Here is a 19,380-nt window from a genome sequence, read left to right as displayed (position 1 = left end):
ATCCTATACCAGTTATTGCATCATGGCAAGAAGCGGAATTCTCATCATGAAGTATTTTCCAAGGTTACAATTTGAAGATTTTTGTTTTGTTTTGCTATCAAGAGATACTCAATTATTTTGGTATATTGACTTGTATCTAGCAACCATGCTACATAGTTCCTTAATTATAATCATTTATTAATTCTTGACTTTTTCTGCATGGATAATTATATCATCTGTTAATAAGGGCAGTTTTGTTCCTTTTCTTGCAATCCTCATAGTTTTTATTTCCTGAGTTTTTTAGTTTATTTTTTTCTGTTCTGACTAGGACATCTAATATGATCCGGATTATAAATACTAATAGTATGTATCTAAGTGTTCCCTCTCTCCAAAGGAAGGCTTATACAACAATATATACAACAAATTTTTTTTTTTGGTCAGGAGCAGCAGTAAGAAGAGTTCAAGTGTTCTACCATCCTTAAATTATAGAAAAATATAAACATACTGAATAGGTTTAGACTTTGATAAGTTAATGATGGATGTTACAATTCGAGGACAATTGCTAAAATGTCAGAAAAAAAGCTTAATATCCAAATTAGCAAAGAGAACATTACATAAGAAGAGCCGGTTCTGAGACCCATTCATTTTTTTCTTATACTCACAGAGTTAGTGACCAAAAATCTACCAGTCGACTTTTGACATATAAACATAGTTCAAAGTTGGTATAAAGTACTATTAAGAAAGATTTTTTTTTTTTTTTCAAAATCACACAAATTTAATCCTTATGCATATGATTTTTGGATCATGCTTTAGGGGGGTTATCTTACTAGTGCTTTACTGAATGAGTAACTCAATCAATGAGCACGAAATTAATTCATAAAAAATACTTATCACACAAAGAATATACTTACGCTACAGTAATGCAAGCTTCTCTAACCACTTGGGATCTAAGATCCTTAGCGGAAAGTTTAAGTGCTCCATCCAACAAGCGTAAATGCTGGAAAAAGCAATCATATTGTGCAGCTCCAGCAACAAGCAATGATCGAATTTTCTTTAGCTGAAATAAAGAAAATTTTCATTACTGACATTAAAAAGTAAAGCAGTATAAAAAAACAAACAACTTCCTAAACATTATTTGAACAAAATTTTAGAAGTTTTCATTAGATTTTATAACTATATTCAGACATTTTAACAGCACTAAACATAAATAAACATGTGAAGAAACAAAACAGCTTTCTGGAAAAGAACATTACAGATTCAGTTATATGTATAATAGACATATATAATGTTTGAGTATATAAATAAATCTTAAAGTTTTAAGGGAGTCTATTTAAAATTGTGACAAAAGACATACTCAGGTGCACGTCTGTGGTCACACGCAGAAGTTAAAAGTTTACCTAAATAATACCCATTATTATGTAGAATCTCATATTAATCTTGGAAAAGGCAACGGCACCCCACTCCCGTTCTCTTGCCTGGAAAATCCCATGGACGGAGCAGCCTGGTAGATTGCAGTCCATGGGATCTCTAAGAGTCGGACACGGCTGAGTGACTTCACTTTCACTTTTCACTTTCATGCATGGGAGAAGGAAATGGCAACCCACTCCAGTATCCTTGCCTGGAGAATCCCAGGGACGGGGGAGCCTGGTGGGCTGCCACGTATGGGGTCACAGAGTCGAACACAACTGAAGTGACTTAGCAACAGCAGCATATTAATTTCTGAGCTTCTCTAAATTTTTAAAGATATCTTTCAAAGTTAAAAAAGATGAACTAAAGATGGAAAGTATAAAAAAATATTGTGGATATTAAAAAAATAGTTGAAAGAATATTATATAACTTTAAGTATATATAAGAAGGGAAACTATCATAAGCAGAAATCAGGAGGCATCTAAATGAGATTAACTAAAAAAATCACAATATGGTAGGAAAAAATTATCTGCAACACAACAGTACAATGCACAAGGAATGGCAATAAAGTGAAAAAAAGACAACCAAATATTACATTGGCTAAAATAAATACAACGAAACGTGTTCAACCTTACTGCTGCTGCTGCTGCTGCTAAGTCGCTTCAGTTGTGTCGGACTCTGTGCGACCCCAGAGACGGCAGCCCACCAGGCTCCCCCGTCCCTGGGATTCTCCAGGCAAGAACACTGGAGTGGGTTGCCATTTCCTTCTCCAATGCAGGAAAGTGAAAAGGGAAAGTGAAATCGCTCAGTCGTGTCCGACTCCTAGCGACCCCATGGACTTCGGCCTACCAGGCTCCTCCATCCATGGGATTTTCCAGGCAAGAGTACTGGAGTCGGGTGCCATTGCCTTCAACCTTACTAGTGATAAGCAAATGCAAATTACAACAAAGACACACCATTTTCCTTCCTTAGATCGGCAAAAGTTAAGACTCAGTAAAACCCAGTACCAGACAGAAAACATATATTCTTACTGTTAAGTAGATCATGAATGACTAATATCTTTGTTCAAAATATTTTGGCAATATCTACTGAAATAAAACTGTATCATCTATTCTTTACCCGTCAACCTCATCTATAAAAATTTAACCTACAAAAATAAAAACACCACTGTTATAGACACATGCATAGATGTTTATTGTAATATTGTTTTTTTTTTATTTTTTTATTTTTTTTTTGTAATATTGTTAATACAGCACAAAATAGAACAAGTCCATCTTACTTTCTAGAAACATACAGCCCACCAAAACTGAATGAAGAATTAACAGGTAACCTGAACAATCTGATCATTGATCATGAAAAATTTACATAATCTGCAATTAAAAAAAGCTCCGTGCAAATGGAAGTCCATGACAAGATGGTTTCACTGAGGAATTCTATCAAACATACAAAAAAGAACTTACACCAAACCTTCTCCAACTCTTCCAAAAAGAGGGACTTCCCTAGTGGAATGGCTAAGATGCTGCACTCCCAATGCAGGGGGCCTGAGTTCAATCCCTGGTCAGTAACTAGATCCCACACGCCACAGCTAAAAGAGTCCCCATGTCACAACTAAGACTTGGTGCAGTCAAATAAATAAATAAAACAAAAAACTAAAGTAGAGGGAACCTTCCCAAAGTGATTCTATGAAGCCACCATCACCCTACTACCAAAACCAAAGACGCTACCAAAAAAGAAAATTACAGGCCAATATCTTTGATGAATACAAATGAAAAAATCCTCAATAAAATATTAGCAAACTGAATCCAATTACATATGAAAAGGGTCATACACTTTGATCAAACTGGATTCATCCCAGGGTCACAAGGATGGTTCAACATATGCAAATCAAAAAATGTGACACAGCACATCAACAAAAGAAATCATATGATCATCTCAACAGACGCAGAAAAGAATCTGACAAAATTTAACAACCATTTATGATAAAAAACTCTTACTAAAGTGGGTATAAAAGAAACATATCTCAACATATCTCAATAAAAGCTATTTATGACAAACTCACAGCCAATGGTTCATGACAAACCCAAACAACACTCAATGGTAAAAAGCAGAAAACACTGCCATTAAAATCGGAAACAAGACAAGGATGCCCACTCTACCACTTCGGTTCAACACAAGATTTATTAAAACTCTTAATAATAGGAATCAGACAAGAAAAAGAAATAAAAGGTATCCAAATTGGAAGGGAAGAGGTAAAATTGCCATCACATGCAAGTAACATGATTTTCTGGAAAACCCTAGAGATGCCACAATAAAACGATTACAACTACTAAATGGATTCAGCAAAGCAGCAGGATACAAGATTAACATATAGAAATCAGTTGCATTTCTTTATACTAACAATGAAATATCAGAAAGTAAAAAAAAAAAATCTTTTAAAACCACATCCACGGTGGCTCAGACAGGAAAGGATCTGCCTGTGTTTGATCCCTGGGTCGGGAAGATGCCCTGGAGAAGGAAATGGCAACCCACTCCAGTACTCTTGCCAGAAGAATTCCATGGACAGAGGAGCCTGGCAGGCTACAGTCTATGGGGCCACAAAGAATTGGATACAACTGAGGGACTAACACTTTCATTACATATATATTACATACACACACACCTAGGAATAAACCTGACCAAGGAGGTAAAAGACATTCACTAAGAAACATAACACACTGATGAAGGAAACTGTAGATGAATCAAAGACATGAAAAGCTATCCCATGCTCTTGGACTGGAAGAATGAATATTGTTAAATGGCCATACTACGAAAGCAATCTACAGATTTAATGCCATCCCTATGAATTTAGATTCCTACCAAAAGTGCCCAAGGGTTCCCTTTACTCCACAACTATGTAACCCAAAGGAAAGCCACGGCACTGGGGCATCAGGGAAGCTCAACAAGTAACACAGGTGGAGACAGTAACAAATGGATGAGAAAGACTCTTCCTGAACAGCAAAACAGAAAAAAATGCACCCTGAAAAAGGCCTAATATCTCAATTTGTTTTCCAGAGTGAAATACTACTTATCAGACTTTATTTCACAAGCAAATACCAGATAGTACTACTACTAAATTTCCAAGTTTTTGAAAAAGAACACTGGGGTGGCGGCGGGGTGGGGAGGAAAGAGAGAGAGAAGAAAATAAAAAATAGAACACTTACTGCATTGGCACGCTGATCCCAGTCGTGTTTGTCATCTGACAAAATTTCCCTGATTTTATTTAACGTTTCTTCAAGTTCTCGACTAGAATAGATCTTAAAGAAAAGATGCAAAATGATAACATTAATATTTCTTGCCACAACAAAATGATGCCCTGATGTTTAAAATAATCATTTAACAGTATTTTTCCCATTTTAGCACCATTTTTAAAATGAAGAATGGAAATACATTACAAACAATAATAAAATAAAATACTTTATCTTCCTTACCAGTTACCTAGTTAAGGGTATTTTCTCCACTCATAAGTAACTTCAAATACACTCTTGAAATGCTTTGTCATTTAAAAATGAAATACAAATATCCTACAGATTAGTAAAAATAGGAAGGATTCCTCTAAATGACTTCAGGTATATAACAAATCTATTGATTTCATAGAGAGTGAAAAAGTTAGCTTCAAGCTCAACATTCAGAAAACTAAGATCATGGCATCCAGTCCTATCTGCTGCTAAGTTGCTTCAGTCGTGTCCGACTCTGTGCGACCCCACAGACGGCAGCCCAACAGGCTCCCCAGTCCCTGGGATTCTCCAGGCAAGAATACTGGAGTGGGTTGCCATTTCCTTCTCCATCCAGTCCTATCACTTCATGGCAAATAGATGGGGAAACAGTGGTTGACTTTATTTTGGGGGGCTCCAAAATCACTGCAGATGGTGACTGCAGCCATGAAATTAAAAGACGCTTACTCCTTGGAAGAAAGGTTATCCAACCTAGACAGTATATTAAAAAGCAGAGACATTACTTTGTCAACAAAGGTCCGTCTAGTCAAGGCTATGGTTTTTCCAGTAGTCATGGATGGATGTGAGAGTTGGACTATAAAGAAGGCTCAGTGCCGAAGAATTGATGCTTTTGAACTGTGGTGTTGGAGAAGACTCTCGAGAGTCCCTTGGACTGCAATGAGATCCAACCAGTCAATCCTAAAGGAAATCAGTCCTGAATATTCATTGGAAGGACTGATGCAGAAGCTGAAACTCCAATCCTTTGGTCACCTGATGTGAACAACTGACTCATTTGAAAAGACTCTGATGCTGGGAAACAGAAGGGGACAACAGAGGATGAAATGGTTGGATGGCTCACCGACTCAATGGATGTGAGCTTGAGTAAATTCCAGGAGTTGGTGATGGACAGGGAAGCCTGGCATGCTGCAGTCCATGGGGTCACAAAGAGTCAGACACGACTGAGCGACTGAACTGAACTGAACTAAATTGCATTCATATGTTGATACGTATTTGTTTTAGGTTAATACCTCCTCCACCCCTGTCCATGCTAGACAGCAGCCAGGAGAGATGCTCACTTTGTTTCCCTCAGGAGCTAACTGCCAAACACCTTTCACTAACTTAACAAGTGTTCACATAACAAGGATGCAGTATTCTAGGCATAAAGGACACTATGGTTACCAAAAAATAGGCATGGTTTTTGTCTCAGCAGCATATAATCTAGTCAAAAGAGAAAAGAATTAATCAAATTATATAAAATATGAAATTACAAATAGAAAGTACCACCAAGGAGAATTACACACTGTCATGAAAGTGTACATATAAGAGGGAAGTGAACCAGTGAGGAAAGTCAAACATAAACTGGGGCAGATATCATCAGACAAAACAGAGATCAGTGAACAGCATGTGCCAAAGCCCTGAAAGAAACTGAGAGAAGGCCAAGTACAGTAGTAAAGAGTGCAAAGGAAACCAGGCAAAGAACCAGGGACCCAGGCCTAAGTCAGTCAGTACACAGGATTTCTCTACATCACAGTCAAGGTTCAGAAGTGGGCATGTGACCCAAATCAGTTCGATTAGAATGAAATACAAGTTTTACATGGTCAACCAGGAGAAGAGACAGAGTGTAGTGAGGGTCTGAGGCTTGAACAGCTATAGCCATATTGCTGACTGCAAGGGAAGACAATGTAGAAGGGTCCAGAAATAAGACCTAACAAAGAACAGGGTTCTGGATACCATCTGAGTGGTATACATGGATACCTCAAAATGGCCCTGGTTATGTTTTTCACTTTCATCAGCCATTAAATTCCCCTTTTACTTAAAACGAAACGAAACTTGCCAGAAACAAGAATACCAACAGCAGCAAGGCATGAGACAAGGTGGAAGAGGTCAGAGGGGGACCAGATAACATTCTGTTAGAGAAGGATCAATGGAGTGTCTAAGCCTTTCCTGCCTCCTGCTTTCCCTGCTAAGTTAGCAATCAGTAGGAATAATTTCTAGGTGTCTGGATTTTGTAACTGTTTCAGTAATGGCTTCCACATGAAATCCTGAAAGAGTACATTTGAAAGGAGAAGATCATGAATCCAGTTGTGCACAGGTTGAACCTGAGATGCCTCAGAGACATCTAAAAGGAGATGTAAAGAAACAATAGGTGGAAAAATTACTTTCACAATAAAGAGACGTCTGGCTTAGAGATAAAAAACTAAGCATTATCTATGTAAAGGCAGGAACTAAAGCCATAGATTTGAAGGAAGTGACTTAGTAAGAAAATGGAGAGTAAGAAGAGAGGCCTAAAACTAAACCCTTAAGAAATCTCAAATATTCAACAGTCAAATAAAGAAGGATGCAGCTGTAGAGGAGAAATAGATGAAGCAGACAAAAAGATAGGGGGGAAAAAATGAAAGAACACTGTTTACAAGCACCTTTAAAAAAAACAGTGGATATACTGAGACACTGTAATGTAATATGACTCAACGATATGGATTTAATTTTATCTCAGCCTCACTGAAAAATCACTTGAACATCCAAATGTACCAATAAATAATAATTTGATAATAGTAAGTCAAGTATTTTATTTATGCAGTCAATTCAGAAAAAAAAAAGATTTGAAAAAACGGACAAAAACAAGTGATTATAACATAGAATATGAATGGGGAATGCTACATTACTGGTACCCTTACCTGAACAGAAGGGACATCTGTAAAAGCTTTTATAAAATCATCCTCATCAACTGCTCCAGCACCTCCTTCCTTAGAAGCACCTGATAATTAAAAAGAAAAAAAAATTTTTTTAAGTTTACTTTTAAGCATTTTAGCACCATGAATGCCATGAAAAAATTAACTTTTGATATGAAAAAGGCATAATTTTGAGACATTCCATTTTACAAGAAGACATTAAAAACTCTTCAACTTCTCAGAAAAGAGAAGGTACTTAGTAGTAGTTGATTAACTCTCTATAAGATACTAGACGAGGCTGGTAAAAGAATCCAAACTATACAAACCCTCTCACCCTTCATTCAACGAAACAGCAAGGACACAAGAAATACAGGTAAAAGGATAAACATTTAAAAAGAGGAACAGTTTAAGCGACAATGTCACTATTGATGGCAAATAAGTGAGATAAAGGATCCATGTGTGCTGCAGTGCTCAGGAAAGCAAATGTGAAAAAAATGAGGGTCTTCAAATTAACTTCAAACATATATAGAGATCTCTTACTGTATATACACAATCAAAAAGTAAACTCAGTAGGCAGTACTTACTTAAAAGCCACTAATTAACCTAAAAAGAAATGCAAAATGGTTGTCTGAGAAATAGCTGAGAAAAGAAGAGAAGCTAAAGGAAAAGAAATACCCACTAGACTGCAGAGTTCCAAAGAACAGCAAGAAGAGGTAAGAAAGCCTTCCTCAGCGATCAATACAAAGAAATAGAGGAAAACAATAGAATGGGAAAGACTAGAGATCTCTCCAAGAAAATCAGAGATACCAAGGGAACATTTCATGCAAAGATGGACACAATAAGGGACAGAAATGATATGGACCTAACAGAAGCAGAAGATATTAAGAAGAGATGGCAAGAATACACAGAAGAACTGTACAAAAAAGATCTTCACGACCCAGATAATCACGATGGTGTGATCACTGACCTAGAGCCAGACATTCTGCAGTGTGGAGTCAAGTGGGCCTTAAAAGCATCACAACGACCAAAGCTAGTGGATGTTATGGAATTATAGCTGAGCTATTTGAAATCCTAAAAGACGCTGCTGTTAAAGTGCTGTATTCAGTATGCCAGCAAATTTAGCAGCAGTGGCCACAGGACTGGAAAAGGTAAGTTTTCATGCCAATTCCAAAGAAGGGCAAGGCCAAAGAATGTTCAAACTACCGTTCAATTGCACTTGTTTCACATGCTAGCAAGGTAATGCTCAAAATCCTTCAAGCTAGGCTTCAACAGTATGTGAACCGAGAACTTCCAGATGTTCAAACTGGATTTAGAAAACGTAGGAGAACCAGAGTTCAAATAGCCAACATCTACTGGATCATAGAAACAGCAAGAGAATGCCAGAAAAACATCTACTTCTGCTTCCTTGACAATGCTAGATGGTGTGGATCACAACAAACTGTGAAAAATTCAAGAGATGGGAATACCAGACCACCTTACCCGCCTTCTGAGAAATCTGTATGTAGGTCAAGAAGCAACAATTAGTACTGGACATGGAAAAACAGACTGGTTCCAAATTGGGAAAGGAGTACATCAAGGCTGTATATTGTAACCCTGCTCATTTAACTTCTATGCAGAATACATCATGCAAAATGCCAGGCTGGATGATTCACAAGCTGGAATCAAGACTGCTGGGAGAAATATCAATAACCTCAGATATGAAGATGATACCACCTTAACAGCAGAAAGTGAAGAGGAACTAAAGAGCCTCTTGATGAAGGTGAAAGAGGAGAGTGAAAAAGCTGGCTTAAAAGTCAACATTCAAAAAATGAAGATTATGGCATCTAGTCCCATCACTTCATGGCAAATAGATGGGGAAACAATGGAAACAGTGAGAGACTTTATTTTCTTGGGCTCCAAAATCACTGCAGACAGTGATTGAAGCCATGAAATTATAAGATGTTTGCTCCTTGGAAGAAAACAAGGACAAACCTAGACAGTGTATTAAAAAGCAGACATTAGTTTGCAGACAAAGGTGCATATAGTCAAACCTATCATTTTTCCAGTAGTCATGTACAGATGTGAGAGTTGGACCATAAAGAAGGCTGAGCACTCAAGAATTGATGCTTTTGAACTGTGGTGTTGGAGAAGACTCTTGAGAATCACGTGGACTGCAAGGAGATCCAACCAGTCAATCCTAAAGGAAATCAACCCTGACTATTCATTGGAAGGACTGACACTGAAGCTAAAGCTCCGATAGTTTGGCCACCTGATGCGAACAGCCAACTTATCAGTAAAGACCCTGATGCTGGGAAAGACTGAAGGCAGGAGGAGAAGGGGACGACAGAGGACGAGATGGTTTGATGGCCTTACCAACTCAATGGGCATGAGTTTCAGCAAACTCCAGGAGATGGTGAAGGACAGAGAAGCCTGCTGTGCTGCAGCCGTGGGATTGCAAAGAGTCACAACTGAGCAACTGAGTAACAACCTTATCCAGTAGTTCCTAAACATTCAACACAGTTTTCATAACAACTTTCTTTCCACAATTATTAATATATTTTGTTCCTTTATATGTTAATACCATTTCTTGCAAAATACTTTGTTACAATATTAAGAGCAACTGAGCAACCATTAGGGAAGTCTGAGAACCAATATCTGACTCCTGTAAAGTATACATCCCAGCTGGTACAGGAGACCTGCACAGAAACACCACAGCACAGCCAGTTATCCTTAGTGTGCTCAAGAATGCAAAGCAGAAAGTTCTACTGACAAATGGAGATGCGAAGGGGGAGTGCAGTATGAAGAGTCATCACAGTGTATATGCAATTTACTCAAGTGTCATATGTACAACAGAATGCTAATGCCCATACATCAGCCCGCCAGCCACAACAAATGCCAAAGGCCTCAAGGGAATGCAGAGAATCTGACTAAACCCTGATAAGGCCAGTGCCAATGACTAAAGACATACATAGGAAAGTCTAAGTTTGAAAGTCACAATTTTTACTCCAATCATAATGTCTTGATTATGCAGTAAATTCTGTCTTATTATGAGTAGGGTCAAATAAGCTAGTGGACAATAGAGGGGGAGCAGAAATTAAATGGCTTTTAGAAGTCTGACACAAGAGGGACTTCCCTGGTGGTCCAGTGGCTAAGTCTCTGTGCTCCCAATGCAGGGGGCCCAGGTTCAATCCCTGGTCAGGGAACTAGATCCCACATGCTATAAGGAGAGTTCACATACTACAGCCAGAAGATCCCATGAGCCACATTTAAGACCCGGTGCAGCCAAACACGTAAATTTTAAAAAAGAAGTCCTGCAGAGATACAGAGACAAATCAGCCTTAGGACTATCTCAGATATGACAGTTAGGTCTCTAAACCTGGACACGAATATTGGTAAGAATTTACATAGTTTGAATAGCTGACCCTAATCTACCTTACTCTTACTTCTGAGAAGCACTGTGGTTAAGCAGAAGTGCTGCTAATAGTGCGAAGATAGAGGCCATGCTGAGCTCTGCATTCTAACCTTTCTTACACCTCACATGTCTTATAAGGAGACCTTTTTATAAACCTAGTTTGCCTAATCTTTTTCCTCACCTTCATTTTGAGTGTTTGGCCTACAAAGTATTATAGGAAGAGGATCTCTGCATAGGAAATAAACTGTTGAATCAATTGTTTCATTTCACATTCAACATTTCATCTTCTGATACAACTTTAAAAAGTTCACCTAAACATACCACAAAATCCCTTTAGCACCAGCAAGGAAATAACTACACAGAAGGAAGTAAAAAAGAGTAATGGGCTTTCATGTCAAATATTACTGCAAGAAAAGGAGAATGGGCATGCACACCAAGGAGACGTATTTAGATAAATTAAGTTTGAAAGCAGGAGCACAGGTAAAGGTTGGGCTGAAGGGACAAGCAAAGCTGGCTTCCAAATTGACTAAAGCTCTTTCAAACGTAACTGGGTTAACAATCACACCAGAGAACGTTAATGAGCTGAAACAGAAAAGAAGAGCTTTGCCCAGTTGTCTAGCGGTGGTGGTGGTGGTTTGGTTGCTAAGTCGTGTCTGACTCTTGTGATCCCATGGACTATAGCTCGCCAGGCTCCTCTGTCCATGGGATTCTCCAGGCAAGAATACTGGAGTGGGTTGCCATTTCCTTCTCCAGGGGATCTTCCCGACCTGGGAATCGAACCCAGGTCTCCTGCACTGTAGGCAGATTCTTTACCAACTGACCTACAAGGGAAGCCCGCACAGTTGTCTAACCACTTTAAAACAGAGGTCAGTAATTTTTTTTCTGTAAAGGACTAGAGAGTAAATATTTTAGACTCTGGGGGCCATGTGGTTTCTGTTGCAATTTCTCAACTATAATTGCCATTATAGCCTAAAAGCAGCCACAGACAATATGTAAAGAGTGAACAAGGCTGTATTCCAATAAAGCTCTACTTGCAGACTACTGCAATTTGAATTTGATACAGTTTTCACATGTCATACAATATTATTCTTCTTTTGAATATTATTAGTCATTTAAAGATGTAGAAAACATTCTTAGCTCATAGGTGAAATAAAGACAGACAGCTGGCTGGACTTGGCCTGTGTACTACAGTCTGCTGACCCCTGCTCCAGAATCTACTCTAAGCTGGTAATCACTTGCACTGGGAGGCACAGGGAGGGGAAGGGCGATTAGGGGTACCGTCAGGAGACAGCATGGCTTCTCGTGTGCCAGACTGGCTAGAGCAGGCACTCTCAGAAATCCCCAAATACTACTTCTAGAGGTTCAAGTATAAAGAGAAAACTTCATGCTTGCCAGTCCTTAACTACTAAGGATACAAAGGTGAATTAAGCCAAGGGTAAAGTAGCATGTTTTAGATACAGGAGCAAGGCGAGCAAAGTCTCAGAGGTGGAAAGAGGCAGGTTCCTCCCACGCTACAATGAAGCGACTAGCACTGAAGAGAAAGATAAATGCAGGAAAAACAACATGGAAGGAAGTATGGCATGAACCTTGATAAAATTCATAAAACATCCATCATTTTTCAAGAGAATTACGCTAATGAAACAACCATTGATGCTTTTGAAGAGTGCTATGAAAAGACAGAAGAGCTTTCTGGATCCTCAACTTTCTAAGGGAAGTAGGCTGAAAAAGATACTCAGCTGAAAACATAAGACACTTCTAGGCAAAAGAAGAAAAGATTTTGGGGGGCAGAGCCGAGGGTCCAGGGCGCAACCAACAACAGAGGAAAACAATGGTTCAGAGAAGCATACCCAAAGAGAGAATGAAACCTTCTTGACGGAACATTCACGATGCCTGAGGTAAGGGAACCTGACCGCAGATTCCTGCAGGACTTCAAAATGCTACAGATCAGTGACTGTTAGGACGTTCCTGTTCCTCCCCTTTTTAAATGAGAGTGTCTATTACGGTTTTTCCATGCCGGTACCACCGTCACATGTTGACTACGTGGGGTGTAAGTAGATGTCTCTTTAGTTCAGAGGCCTTAGGATGGACAGAAGCCACCCAGAGGCTCACATGCACCTGGACCTGAGGCAGATCACAAGATGATGGACTTTAAGCCAATGGTATAATTAGGATGAGACTTCTGGGAAATGTCCACGAGTACCGTTTTGTATGTGGGAGACATGTGAATTACTGTGGTTAGAGGGCAAGCTGCAGCAGACTGCACAGAGAGCTATAAAAGCTGCTTTCATTGCTGACAGTTGCTCATTTTATAATACAATTTTGCAGCTTTCCCTATTGAAAAGTGAACTTCCCAGGAAAGAGGTGGAGAGGAGTAACTGAGAATTCTAGTTGAGACAAGACCTAGGGTAGGCTGAAGGGGTCCCTATCTGGTGATTCTCTAGTGTGTAGCATAAATAAATTTCCTCTGAGGAAAGCTTCTAGAACCTTCAATTTGGACCTGAAGGACCAATTCAATTGAAGGACCAAGTTCAAGCAATGAACTGACAATCAAAGTTCAAATATGTTGAATCCTTGAACAAAACAGAATTGAACTGCAAGGGTCCACTTACATATAGTTTTTTAGAATTTAGTTTTTTAAAAATACTGAGGTCTACACTTTGTTTTATTTACTTATTTTTTTGTCTGCATGGCATGCAGGATCTTAGTTTCCCAACCAGGGACTGAACTTGGACCCATGGCAGTGAAAGCATAAAGTCCTAACCACTGAACCACAAAGGAATTACTCTAGGATTTTTTAAGATAAATAATGCAGTACTACATAATGCATGGTTTGCTGAATCCATGGGTGCAGAATTGCAAATAGGGAGGACTGACTAGGGGACCTGAGTATCCGATGACGTGGGTATTTGTGGTGGGTCCTGGAACCAACGCTCATAGATACTGGGGGATGACTGTACACAAGAGGGCAAACCATTGTGAACTAAGTCATAGGGAACAGAGAACAGAATTTTAGAAGTGTAGATATGAGAACTGCCTAGTTACAGCCTGCTAAGTCGCTTCAGTCGTGTCCGACTCTGTGCGACCCCATAGACGGCAGCCCACCAGGCTCCCCCGTCCCTGGGATTCTCCAGGCAAGAACACTGGAGTGGGTTGCCATTTCCTTCTCCAAGTTACAGACTACAGAATATTAGTAGATGAGGGTATAATGCTTAAAGAAATAATATGGATAGAATCACAAAGATGCCAATCAACAAAAGATAACAGGAATAAACAGATAATTTGGGGGGGAGGAGAATGCAGTATTACAACTATTTAAATTAAAACAAAACAAAACCAACTTTGACCGAAAGATTAAACAAAAGAAATATTTAGAGAACTAGAAGATACACCTGAATAAACTACTCAGAATGTGGCCAAAAGAAACAGGGAAACGCAAGTATATGAAAAGACGCGGAGGACAGCACGAGAAGTTCTAATCTCTATCTAATCGGAGTGCCTCAGAGAGAGAGAATGGAAATGTTCACAAAAAGATAATGGCTGTGAACTTTCAAGATTCATGAAAACCAGCAATCTATAGAGTCAGGATGCACATCATAACCCAAACAAGACAATGAAAAAGAAACCCACGCCTAGAACTCTGTGGTGTAACTGCAGAACACCAAAGAGTCAGTCACCAGAGAAAGAAGAGATCACCTAGAACAGAACAGACTTCTCCAAAGCAACAGTGGGAGCCAGAGAGTACGTTAATATCCTCAAAGTTTTAAAAGAACTGTAAATCTAATTGTGCACTTAGGAAGATTAATCTTTAAATAAGAACACAAGTGTAAAAAGTCAATGCACTGAAAATGAAGAAAACAAAACATTACCTAAGGATGGTCTGCTTATCTAAATAAGAGGTTGGCTTTTTTTTCTGAAAAGGGCCAGATAAAAAATATTTTAGGCCTCACGGAGTGTGGTGCAATTACTCAACTCTTCACAAATGAATGAGTGTGGCTACATTTCAATAAACCTTTATTTCTTAAATCAGATAGCAAGGACATATTTGGCTGTTGGCTATAATTTACCAAACTTTGGGGTAGATAAAAAGCTCAAAACAATATATAGTAAAATCATCTAAAAATTAAACTTTATCTAGGTGTCTAGTTGTAAAATCAAAATATAATTAATTTAATTTCCATGCTTCAAGCAACAAAGTTAGAAATTTTAAATTAAAAAATACTATACTGAGGAACCTTGAGGGCAATTACTCTGAGTGACAAATACAGTATGATCTTGCCATTTGTGAACTAAAAAAAAAGCACAGATACAGAGACCAGATTGGTGGTTTCTAGAGGCAAGGGGTAGATGAAATAGGCGAAGGGAGTAAAAAGATACAAACTTCCAATTATAAAATAAATTAAGTCATGGAATGCAAAGTACAGTATGCTGACTACAGTTAATATTATATTGCATATTTGAAAGTTGTGGGACTTCCCTGGTAGTCTAATGGCTAAGACTCTGAGCTCCCAATGCATGGGGCCCAGGTTCGATCCCTGGTCAGGGAACTAGACCCCACACGCTGCAAGTAAGCACAGCAAAATAAATAAATAAAACTAAGTTAAAAAAAAAAGTTGCTGAGAGAGTAAATATCAAAAGTTCTTATCACAAGAAAAAAAACGTTCTGCAATTATGTATGGTAAAAGATGTTAACTCGACTTATTATGCTGCTCATTTTGCAATATATACAAATCTTGAATTATTATGTGGTAGAACTAAAACTAATCTTATATGTCAAATACACTTCTATTTAAAAGAAAAGAAAATGCATCGACTCTGCTGATGAATCTGGGGAGGACTTAACATCTTTGTAATACTGTTTTCCTATCCAGGAATGTAGTAGCATGTCCATTTACTCACGCCTTTAAAATTTTTTTTCAATAAAGTTTTATAACTTAACAAAATATTATGTTTTTCTATAAAAGAGAAACGTTTTCAGGTACTAGAAATAAACCAAACCAAACAAAAAAAAAAAAAAGAAAAATTGTGAGGGGAAGAACGATTAAATTTTAATGAGACATTAAAGAACCCTAAAATTAGTGGATAGATACTCTGTGTTCATGGACAGGAAATCTCAGTATCATAAAGATGTCCAGTCCTCCCAAACTACTGCCATAATCAAGCCTCAAACAGGACTTTTTGTGGAAACTGTCAAGCTGATTCTAAAATCTATTTGGAAGACCAATGGGCCAAGAACTGTTGAAACAATCCTTATAAGTAAAAGGTAGAAGTACTTGCCCAACCAGAAATCAAGACTTACAAAACTAAGATGAAGATGACAATTAGGTTTTAGTGCAGGGATAGACACAATACAAACCTCAAAAATAGATTCACAAATGTATAAAAAAAATTGAAAGATGACAAAGAAATGATTCAGATTAACAGGGAAAGTAATTCAATAATGATGTCCTAAAATTCAACAAAAGACTGAGATAACAGATTATCCATTTCAAAAAAGTTATTTCCTCTTGAAAGGAAATTTTAAAACTTTTTTAAAAAGCAATCTTAAAACTTAACAGTAGACATTCTGATTCGCAGGGTAAAATGGTAGTCATCCAATTTCAAATCAAATGTTCTACGAAATACTCCAAAACGCAGAGAAAGACCAAAAAGGAAAACAAAACTGCCCAGAGCACATAACTTGTTATACACGTTCTCACTTCAAACTTCAATTGTCCCATTATAAATAAATGGGGAATATAAACATCCTAAAACCAGCAATGTCAACTACAGAGCCCTTGCTGGAGAGAAAATATGAGGAATTTGTATGGAAGAGGAGGATCCCGGCGGAGGAGCACGCAGGTATCAAGTACGGTTCCTTGCAGAACCAGGGATAAGTAGCATCTAGATGAGGTGGGTATCCCTTCAAAGCCTGGTGGATAAAGGAAGAGAAGATAAGGGTTCTCCTGAAACAAGAAGGTGTCATAGAATCAGAAGTATAATAGAAAACCCCCTTGTATTTATTAGAAAAGAGGTTGCATTTCACGATACCAACAGAAGAGGGCATTCCTGAACTAAGAAACAGTATATTTTTCTTTCAGGCCCCACAGAATCACTTGTTCTTTGAAAATATTCTTAGGATATTTGAGAAAATTTGAGTATACAATGGAAGTGCTTAAAAGGAGGTGTATAATTTAAAAGAATAAATTTACAGAAAATAAAAGGGCTTAAAGGAACAAGTTAAATATCACCACAGAGAAATCAAGACAAATCCACAATATGGGAAAATCTTAAAAGACAACTGGCTTAGACTCTTTTTTAAAAAAGCCAATGTTGTGGTATAAAAATTGGTAAGGGAATTGTTTTATACAAATTACTATGAACTATTCCAGCATATGATAATGGTATTATGGTTATAAGGAAGACATTTTTAAGAATTAGAAGATTCATATTAAATACTTATGGCTGTAATGTTCTGATGTTGACAATTTACTTTCCAACTGTTAAGTTTTGAAAAAAGTATTTATGGGAATATATCTATATGGAGATGATTAAAACAAATATGGCAAAATGCTAATTGTTAAATCTGGGTGATGATTATTTGTGGTATGCCAACTTTGCTATATGCTAAAAATTTTTCATAATAAAAGCTACATTAAAAAAAAAAACTACATAAATTCTAGCTCACTAAAAGCTACAGTAAGTATGGATTAACATCAGGGAAAAAGGAAAGAAACAACAGGAATCAAAATCCACAGTTAGCAGTTATCGCAAGTCAATGGAGTAAAGAATGTTTCATCTAATTGTAAAGACAATAACTTGTCCATGCTTGAGGAGAAAATTAAAATGAATATACTGTCACCTTATACAAAAGAATTTCAGATATACTGAATGAACTAAACATAAAATAATTTTATGTTTTAGAATAAATTAGACTATTTGTATAAACTTTTGGGACTGCTCAAAATCGTCCTTATACAAGATAGGAAATTTGGAAGTAAAAAAAAGGACAGATATTTTACCTACCAAAACAAAATTTTAAAATTTTGATATAAAAATGCCACAGACAAAAGAGAGACTGAGGAAATATTTGTGACTTATAATAAGAGCATAAAAGGCCTAATATTTTTAAAATTGTAACAAACTGTTGAGAAGATAAAACATTCCAATTTTTAAAAATGGGAAAATAATAAATTATAACTCGTACAAGAGAATATGCTAATTCCCATTAATAAATTCAAATATTCCAAATTTAACTGGAATATAAACTCTAGGAGGACAGGTCTTGGTTCCGTTCCCTGATATTTCCTAGAGATTAAAAAAGTAGCAGCACACTGAAAAAGCTTTCAGTAAATATTTGCTCACTGCTGCCTGGCTGGACAGGTGGATGCAAATTAAAAGAAAGCGGTACCAAATGACATTCACCAAATGTCATTCACCAAAATGACAATTAATGAAGCTGTTCTATTCAATGCTGGAGAAGGTAAAATAATGTCTTTATTAAAATGAAACACAAGCAACCTTATTTAAAGGAGTCTATTCTACAGATTTCCTTCTAGAGAAGGAAATGGTAACCTAGAGTATTCTCTTCAGAAGAGACTGGCAGGCTACAGTCCATGGGGTCGCAAAAGGGTTGGACATGACTTAGCCACTAAACAACAACAAATAGAACAATTCTACAGATTAGAAGCACCAGAAGGTCCAAATATATAAGCACATGGAGACCTGCATTCTTAGTAATGGCATTAAGTTGTGAACAACCTGAATGACAGTGACACTGAAATGGTTTATTAAATCATGGTACATCAATAATGTGGAATACTCTACATTATTTAAAAAAATGTGATAGCTCCCATTCTTGATGTTAAAAAAACAAAAATATGTTTTGGGGTGGGGGAAGCAAGTTGCAAAGTGTTTATGAGCACATTTAATGTGAGCAAAATCTAATCTGAATACCTACACAAATAAACATGGAATAAGATATGGAACGAATATCATAGATAATACTGGCTACTTAGGGCAAAGAGATTAGAGACAAGATATTATGAACTTTTTTTCTAAACATTTTTCTAATGTTAGACTTGTTAACAGTCAGTATATCTTTCATGGGCATCCCAGGTGGCTCAGCAATAAAGAATCTGCCTTTAATGCAGGAGATGCAGGTTCAATCCCTGGGTCGGGAAGGTCCCCTAGAGAAGGAAATGCAACCTACTCCAGTACTCTTGCCTGGGAAACTCCATAGACAGAAGAGCCTAGCAGGCTACCTTCCAGGGGGTGGCAAAGAGTCGGACATGACCTGGCAACCAAACAACAACAACATGCCTTTTACGTAAAAAAAAAAAAAAAAAAAAAAAAATCAAGCTATGCATTGCATTACTAAGAAACACAAAAACTGATTCTAAAAAGGGAAAATGTCTGTGTATAAAATAGATAATTACTAAGAACCTACTGTAGAGCACAGGGAATTACTCAATATTCTGTGGTGACC

At 37.5% G+C, this 19,380-nt stretch overlaps 1 protein-coding gene across 39 annotated transcripts in view; it reads right to left on the bottom strand.

Annotated features, from left to right (window-relative positions):
* The window catches only part of CLASP2 (cytoplasmic linker associated protein 2), a 174,887-nt gene that overhangs the window by 93,660 nt on the left and 61,847 nt on the right, over positions 1 to 19,380 (bottom strand). For all 39 annotated transcript variants that reach the window (XM_027523035.1, XM_027523017.1, XM_027523024.1 and 36 more), the window contains 3 exons: positions 7,532 to 7,611; positions 4,587 to 4,679; positions 891 to 1,036 (listed from right to left, as the gene is read on the bottom strand). In XM_027523035.1, the coding sequence (XP_027378836.1) occupies positions 891 to 1,036; positions 4,587 to 4,679; positions 7,532 to 7,611 (319 nt within the window). The remainder of the gene's footprint in view (positions 1 to 890; positions 1,037 to 4,586; positions 4,680 to 7,531; positions 7,612 to 19,380) is intronic.

The sequence above is a fragment of the Bos indicus x Bos taurus genome, chromosome 22 (genome assembly GCF_003369695.1).
Source record: "Bos indicus x Bos taurus breed Angus x Brahman F1 hybrid chromosome 22, Bos_hybrid_MaternalHap_v2.0, whole genome shotgun sequence".
Classification (NCBI taxonomy): Eukaryota; Metazoa; Chordata; class Mammalia; order Artiodactyla; family Bovidae; genus Bos; species Bos indicus x Bos taurus.
This window is presented reverse-complemented; position numbering and strand designations above follow the sequence as displayed.